At 40.3% G+C, this 8,589-nt stretch overlaps 1 protein-coding gene across 1 annotated transcript in view; it reads left to right on the top strand.

Moving 5' to 3' along the window:
• Positions 1-1,027: 1,027 nt before the first annotated feature.
• Positions 1,028-8,589, top strand: part of LOC115010027 (ethanolamine kinase 2) — a 22,190-nt gene continuing 14,628 nt past the window's right edge. Inside the window, exons 1-3 of the mRNA XM_029434399.1 lie at positions 1,028-1,162; positions 5,076-5,338; positions 6,536-6,673. Of these exons, the coding sequence (XP_029290259.1) occupies positions 1,028-1,162; positions 5,076-5,338; positions 6,536-6,673 (536 nt within the window). The remainder of the gene's footprint in view (positions 1,163-5,075; positions 5,339-6,535; positions 6,674-8,589) is intronic.

Below are 8,589 nucleotides of genomic sequence, written 5' to 3'. Positions count from 1 at the left end.
GACTGAAAACATGCCGCTCCAATGTTTATGAAATTCGTTTTGTGTTTACAGAGTGATCATGCTGAAATGTTCCATGGCATTGAGCTAGCATGAGAGGTCATGTTTGAGTGAACTAATGTTATGCCATGTGAATGGGTTCTCTAGTGACTCGGGTCAGACAATAGACTCCACCCACCGAAAGTCTCTGCTTGTGCAAATGCAACGCATCTGAAAATTATTCACGGAATCAAAAGTCTGCTTTTTTTGGCGTATGCTTACTTTTTTAGCTTGAATGAAGTTCAATAAAGTAAACAGTAATCTAATTTCTGCATGCAGCCTGTGGGACTTGCTTGCGTTGATGTTTGCAGCATGCTCAGTTTTAATGCTAGGTAGCGTGGCGAGGCCGCGAGCAGCAGAGCGCTCAAACTGACTAGAGAGAGAGAAAACACGCGTCAGGTCTTTGTGGCTGGATGAATGAATGAAAAGCTAATTAATTACAGGTCTTTATTCTTGTATTGCAAATCATTGGACATTTGAATAATTTAAGTACAGTGACCGTTTTTCTTCTTTCATTTTCAGTCATTTCTTTACATTTTTCTGTTTTTATTTCACATTATTATATCAAGTTCTGTTTACGTGTCTCATTACAACGCTTCAAAATCAACATGAGTTTCTCATTGAATTGTGTTTAACACTACACGTGCCTCCTGCAGAGCTCCGTGCAGTGGTTAATATGTAAACTCTGCGTGGGGATGGAGATGTGCGTAGGAACATTGGCCCCTGATAAGCGAGCTGGACTGCTGAGTCACGGATACGCAAGTGGACAATTTCTGTGACCTGCAAATACTACTCTGGAAAATCTGGAAAAAGCAGATCATAGAGCTCTGACTTTGATCATTTAGACTTTTTGTTTTGTTGTTTCAAGATTAAACCCACCTTTGGCTTTCCAAAACGTTGATCCAGGTGGTCCATGTTTGATGGTCTTTGACGTTTCTGAACAAGCTCTGGACCTAAAACCTTTTTGAAAAGGTAAAATCTCTTCGTGAAGATGGACAGCAGGTGTGCTGGTGCTCAGCTCCTCCACGTGGACCTCCATATTGATGAGCATGAACCTCGCAAAGGGATCCTGCTTCTCCTCAGCAGACTCCGTCCTCGTTGGAATGCACGGGACGTTAAGATGAAGGCAAGTCAATGCTCGTGTCTCAGTATCTGTGATTCAACAATGGCGGTGTGTCTGTATAAAAGAGCCTCTTATCTAAACGGTGGTATCTGTCCATGATCGCATCTCTATGGTGGTTGTTGGGTTGGTTATCTGAAGCGAGGTTGTTCAGATGAACCTCCTTGTGTTGTACTGATTGAGCATTTAACATTGTGTCACGCTTGATGGGAAAGAATGCTTCTGTGTTGTGGGCACCTGGGAGGTTAGGGTTCATGTTTAAGGTCCGATACACAACCCCTGATTAACTCCAAGGAAGGGAATGGGAAAGCTTGACGCACTCCTTGACCTCCACTATAACCAGTGTTGGGAGTTTGAGTTATAATGATGACATTGTGTGTTGGGATCCATTATTTCGTTTGAATACAGCCCAATGTTTTTACTCCAACAATAAGTTCACGTTCAAGCGCTTCTTTAATTTATCCTAACAGACTGTGAAACCACAACCCTGACCTAGATGTTGACCGCCACATTATTATGTCATGAAATCACGATGAACCTTTCGTTGACATTATGACTGCAGAATATCACTGTGACCTTTGTAAATACTGGTAGATCCTGTCCTTCCAATTGTGTATGTTTAGTATCTTCAGACAAAAGAAGCTGCAAGGGCAGAAGATAAGCAAACAAAAGTAATATTCTGCGGCTACACTCGTTTTCATGAAACATCCATTCATCTAAGTTCATAGGCTTACGATGAGGGTCTTGTGTTCACAGGGGATGTAAAGCTTCATGCTAATTCATCCTTTGAACAGTTCTACGGTTGATTTCAGTCATAGCTGCTGTCAGAAGGTCTTTCATAAACTGTGCTGAACTTGTCTTTTACAAATTGCAGTCTTGACTTGAAACTGAACTTCACTGCAGAACAGACAAAGCGTATTGAAAGCATTCTCCAGCCACAGTTCCAGTTTTCCTTCTTACTTTAATAGCACAGAGAACCTAATGCTGCCGTTCTCTCTTTTTGTCAACATTGTTAAGGATGCAGCTGTTGTTGTCTTGTTTGAAGAAACTTTATTGGAATTGTCAATTGACAAAAAAACGACGTACAGAGCGGCTGATTAAATATGTAGTGTGAGTTCAGGAACACTTTTTTCGACTACTGTGTGGGCGTGCACTGACCTGGCATGATTGATGCACGTGTCACCAGAACGCAATACTCTTCTGTGATTGGCTGTGCTGGAATCCGCTTTTCCAGAATGATGCCTTGTATAAGCATAATCAGCCAAAACAAATTAAAGCACCTGTGTGGGTGAACGAGTGCTTTGAAGGCAGACCACATTAATCGTGTTTTAAGTCTTGAAAAAAAAAAAGAGTATACAAGCATATTGTATAATTACATATTAAAAAATAATAACAATACATTTTCATAAAAAAATAAAATTAATTAATTAATTAAGCATGCAAAGTGATATTTATTTTTATATATATATAAAAAATATATATATATATATATATATATATATATACCAGCAGGCGACGGTAGTCTGAACTCGTCATTCAGTAAACCAGAAGACCTGATACTCAACATGTCACTTGGTGTGTCCGGGCCTTTAAGTACAACTATCTTACACTATTTTTCAAAATAAAAGCACATTATCTATAGAATAGATGCATTAAAATCACACATGGTGATAAAATGCAACACAAAACACTGAAATGTCTCATCTGGCTCTATATAGAAAGACAAACGTATGAAACGAGCAGAATAGCCAAGGTAACTGCAGAACAAAAGTAGAGGTTTATATTTTATTAACCCTGGGAACAGATGCGTAGTGTTGTCAGAGCATCAGACAATCCCAGTCTGGTCCCATGTGCAAACACAAGGTCCAATCTTTCAGAGAAATAGGGTTTATGTTTGTAAGGTGACAGCACATTGGATGAGTGACCTCTCAATCTACACAAGGTCCAGCAGTGTACACAAAGGACTGGATGTTTCCCTGCAGCCCTCAGGTCCCAAATGTCCCTTTAATGATGTATTGTGTTCATGTGTTTGGAATATACAGACTGTACTGGAGAAGGACGGCGAATCTTCACTGTTACACCTGTGCCTTTAACTTTTTATTTCAAACTACTTTGTTAAATCTTGTATTTCCTCTTTGCATCTATTTTACTCCTCTTGACACGCGTTGTAATCTGTTTGCATGGCCTGTTTTGTCCCTCTTGTATAACAGCAGTTGAAGTGCACATGCTGTAACCTTCATCTCTACGTGCACAGTCTTTAGGAAGGGCTTTAAATAGTGAGATTTAGTTTTTTAAATGACAATGAATTATATCCAATAAACCGCAGCACGTCTAACCAGCTTTCATGGACACATATATGCAAATCAGAGACAAAGGGAATTTGATGTCTCCAGTGGAAAGTATCCAAGTGTTCCTCCATCCATAAATACTTGATCAGATGTCAAGGTGGGCATGTTTGTTCACTTTCCATCTAGATGAAAAACTGTTGTGTGCAGGGCCCATCTGAGGCTCAGAAAGATCCGTGGAGACCGCGGCAGAGAATGAGAGACTTTGAGAAACCACTGAATGACAACAAATGTCTGACGGGGCCTCTGCAGGCAAACAGAGGTCACTGTGGTGTTGTTGTGCACACATACAGAACAGTGCAGGCTGTGATGGAGGAATCTTTAACGTCAACAAGTTCAGGCTGCAGCTGCACGTCTACATCCTTCACCTACATGTTGCATGTACTGTGTTTACCTGTATCTGCATAAGACAGGGCCACAACATTAACTAATAATGCAGGATCTTAATATTGTACTTAATGTGTGAAGTATGCAATTAATCAAGTTGACACACAGTGAACCAGAGATGGACTCCAGTTGGTGCAGTTTTGTTCGTTATCTTGCAATATAACTAACTTTAAGTACATATAGCAGTACCTTTAATAACTGAATACTCCATTTATTATTGACATAAACAACTGATTCTCACTATAATGCTTCAAAGTACATTTACTTACTTATTTATACTGAAATTCTACTTTTTCTTTTACCAGTTACTTTTAAAATTAGGATTTTGCAGTTGATAAAGTTTTACTTTACACACTTTTAGGACATTTTGCTGGTAATACTTTAAAGGTTTAATGTGTGATTTGTACTTGTAGTATTGATTAATATTAAATATTTTGTGTACGGTTACTATCCTTTAAGATCCTAATTAAATGTGTTATGTTGTGTTATATCTTTTAAAGAACACAAATGAACAATAGCTGGTAAATGTCTATACTTTATTTTTCACACTATATTGTGTCTTTAATGGAAGATGAGTTTAAAACTTTAAGTAAATATATTGCATTTCTTTTTACCTTCTAAAGTGTAAGTAGTACCTCCTTCAAGCGTAAAAGTACCTCCTAAACAGTAACTCAGCAGAGTTACTGTTTAGGAGAGTGACTTGTGTGCTCGTATTTCTTACATAATAAGGATATGACCTGTCACACGCACTGAGCGAGCGAGAGCATGCTGCAATTGTTGTGTCCACATGTCAGTATGAATGCTATGATAAAGAAACACGTGTCAGTGTTGTTATCTGCGAGGTTACACACAAGCAGCGATTTACAATGTTCTTCGACATCAGCGTTGATTTGAGTGTCATGGACTCTTTGGAGACGTATGCAAAGTGTTCTACGGAAGCCCAGAGAGGCAAGTTTGAAGAAATAAATCTGGCGATCCATTTTCTAAATCTGATCTGAATTATTTTCACTCTTGTATTAAGGAATTAAAAACAGGTTAAAAAAAAGGTTTTGCAGGATAACCGGTCGGTTTCTGTTGTTGTAATACTCACTTCGGCCACACGACAGGACGAAAGCAGGCAAAGCACAAAAGTGGGTTTTTACGGAAATGTATTCTCATTTTTCCCTTTTGATTTAATTTCCTTTCAGAAATTCACAGAAGGCATCACCAACCAGCTGATTGGATGCTACGTGGCGTCTCTCCAGGAGCCCGGCTGTGTTCTGGTGCGGCTCTTCGGCAGAATGACGGAGCTCTTCGTGAACAGGGACCGGGAGGTTGAGATGTTCCAGGTCTTCCACGCCCACGGCTGTGGTCCGGAGATCTACTGCAGCTTCCAGAACGGCATCTGCTACGAGTTTGTCAGAGGGACAGTCCTGGACGATCAGCTGCTCAAACAACCCTCCATCTACAGGTCTCTGCCAGAGCAGCTTTAAGTTGATTTGATCGGAGACGGTGTGCTGAGAGCATGCATGTGGCTTTTTAAGGGAGTGTCCTGGTTCACTTTCCCACAGTTCCCTCAATCTCAGCTCAAAATACAATATGATGATCGTTCAGATGCTCACGTGTAACACCATCAGCCCTTCCTCTAAGTTTGCCATAGAATTTGTTGTTGTTAAATGACAAAAAAAGAAGAAATGATATAAACATACTGACAATATAGGTTTTGAAATTTCAAAATAAAAGCATTCTATAGGAAAGCTACATTAAAAGCATGCAATAAATAACAAAATAAAAAAGATATCTTAACACAAAACCAGGACACATTTAACCACTGACACATATATTAACATATGTATTTATTTAGAAATGTCTTGTTTGTAAATATATTTTCATTTATTCAAATGTTTCTACATTTGCAAAAAACACCTTATAAATAAGTTATTATTCTATCGTCATAAAGACTAATAATATAGAATAACATTGTAGAATTTATGATTTTAACAGCTACTTATTTGAATTTTCATCTTTAGAAGTTAAAACTGAATATGGCAGTTAAGATATTTGTTATAATATCATATAAAAATAACTAAATAAGGCCGATTAAGGCCTATTATTTCCACCGTGGTCAAACTGTAGAACATTCCAGAGGTTTGTTGAGAGAAATGTGAAACCTTGAACATTTGTTTTCTAAGAAAGCAGTCGGTGATTGTTGGAGCTCATGTGTGTTCAATTGTGCTAATGCAGGTGCTTAAATGATTTAAGTCATGTTTCATGTTGAGCAATGTTGTTTAGTCATGCCCCTGGTTTCATTCATCATCCTCATGATAACATGCCAGCATCATTATTCTCACCACTGGACAGTAGGACACAACACAGCCAGCCAAGGCTGAGCAGCCAGGGCCGCGATACACATCAATCAACTTTGCTCTGCCTGATACCCTCTGTGGGGAATACCCAGAACACTTTATGTCACAACTAAGATGCCTCGAGAACGAACACTCGACTAGTCAAAAGGTCACGAATGCAACAAGGCCCGTTTTTTTTCTTCTTAGAAGAACAAGATAAGAGCGCTAAATGGAAAGGGAGTTGTGTTTCTACTCTGATAATGGTTGTTTGTGCAATAACAGCGTCAGCCAGGCTCATCTGAGAAAATGTTTTCTCTCCGCAGATTGATCGCAGCAGAGATGGGGAGAATCCACTCCATCCAGCCCAAATGTGCTCTGCCTGTTGAACCTCTTCTCTGGACAAAAATGTCCCATTTTCTCACGCTGATGCAGAGCAGTATCCGCAGTCGCCCGGCGGAGCAGGGCTGCACAAAAAGGTACAAAATCATCTCGATGTTTTTTACATATCGTACAGTAGTCACGGTGCAACCACAGACTCTCACAGGCCACTGAGCAGCAGCACCAGGGGGAGTGAGGACTCGATCGAGAACACCTCTGCTCAGCCAAACTATATCTCGCAAGCTCAGCTTATCGCTATCAATAAGTTTGGAAAAGGAATATGTTGTCAGATTCTTGTTGGGTTTACACTTTTACAACTATTTTAAGTCCCTTTCACACACACACTGCAACCCTGAAATGATCTAGACCAGGGGTGGGGAACCTCCGGCCAAGAGAACATTTGATAAATAAATTGCTTTTTTGCATTTAGCATAACAGAAAGGTGAAATGAATGGGCTGCATCTTAAAAACAAATTGCAGAGGTTATGAGTTCAATAATTAGTACGGCCCTCGAAGGATGTTATACAAAATAAAATGGCCCTCGATAGGAAAAAGGTTCCCCACCCCTGATGTAGACATGACCCAGAGGAGCTGGATGTGAGAACGCACATGTCAGAATCAATCGGACCGGACATCAAACAGACTTCTCCCTGCTACAAAGTGTGTGTAATGTTTGATTGAAGCCAATGTGTGAATAGAGAAGCTCATTGTGTGCGAGTGGGCGTGCCGATGATGTTTCTATAGCGGCTGACGTGAAGCCGGAGGAAAACAAACATCCGAATGGGAAGAAGAATGGGTGTTAACGAAAACACATGGAAGTCACATTCAGGACTTCTGTGTGTACGGGCCAACGACTCAACCGTCAGACAGATTGAAGCAACGGCGAGAGACTCGGTTGTTTATGACCAAATTATGAACCAGTGGCAGTGGACCACGTGTGTGTTGAGGGTTTGCCTTTAGGTTTAGGGCTTTACTTTGCCCTACAACTACAGCGGAGGCTTTCGAGCCGACCTATATCACATCTGACTTGCTATGTTTTTACCAGTTTGAAAAGCCAAAGCGAAAACAAGGAACGATTGAACCGTTGACCTCACTGTCCAATCAAAGCGTAGCGACTCCAACTGGCCACAACACGTCTGTCGAGCTTTGGATTAGGAAAAATACAAGCAAAAGGTGTCGGGACTGGATTCAGCATTGTGTTTATCATACATCTTAATAGCAACAGTGCTAATCTAATGCAGAGTTACGTCAGAGGCCCAGGAGCAGCATCAGCGTGCAACATTACTTACAGGTTACGTTAAAGCTCAGTATTTTCTCTTGAGTAGAAGCAGAGATGCTGACGTTTTCTCTGGGAAATGCAGCTTCAGACTCAAGATATCATTTTCATTATTGATGTAGCTATGAAGGGCACATCGAAGATCCTTTGAGAAGATTCTTGTATTAAAACGAGTCACCTGGACACCTTTACAAGTCAGCTGGAGACTCACTAAGTTAGCTACAGCTGAGCATAATCAATGGTCGCCAACTAGAAATGAGAAGTGTGCTTTTATCTTTCTCTGTCTGAAATCAAGAACACATTGTTTCAGGAATTAGTACGAATTTAGAGTAATGATCTCGTTCTCGTTGGAAGCTGCAGGCAGTAAATTAAGGAGGCGAGTCTTAGCGAACAGGTGTAGGAAGGGTTTAAAATGATGTTTGAGTAAGAGAAGAGAGCTGCCAATTATCTACATTAGTAGACATTTCACAAGTGTTAAACAAATACGTATTGAGCTGGAGCTGGGAGGCTCCCGCAGCGCTAACATCAGTCACTGGTGGATTTTTGCAGTCATCTCTTTGATAGAAACCAGCAACATTTTTGGCATCCTTATCTTTTAGGCAGCAGCACTTCCACTGATGCCTTATCATTTTCTCACATGCCAAAAGCACATTTCTCAAACCTGCTGCTCTCCACCCACATATTGTCTTGTAAGTAACACAGCAGTCGGTGCTCCAGTTGCAC

Source organism: Cottoperca gobio, chromosome 6 (assembly GCF_900634415.1).
Source record: "Cottoperca gobio chromosome 6, fCotGob3.1, whole genome shotgun sequence".
Classification (NCBI taxonomy): Eukaryota; Metazoa; Chordata; class Actinopteri; order Perciformes; family Bovichtidae; genus Cottoperca; species Cottoperca gobio.
The sequence above is the reverse complement of the archived record's forward strand: the minus strand, read 5'-3'. Positions and strand labels throughout refer to the sequence as shown.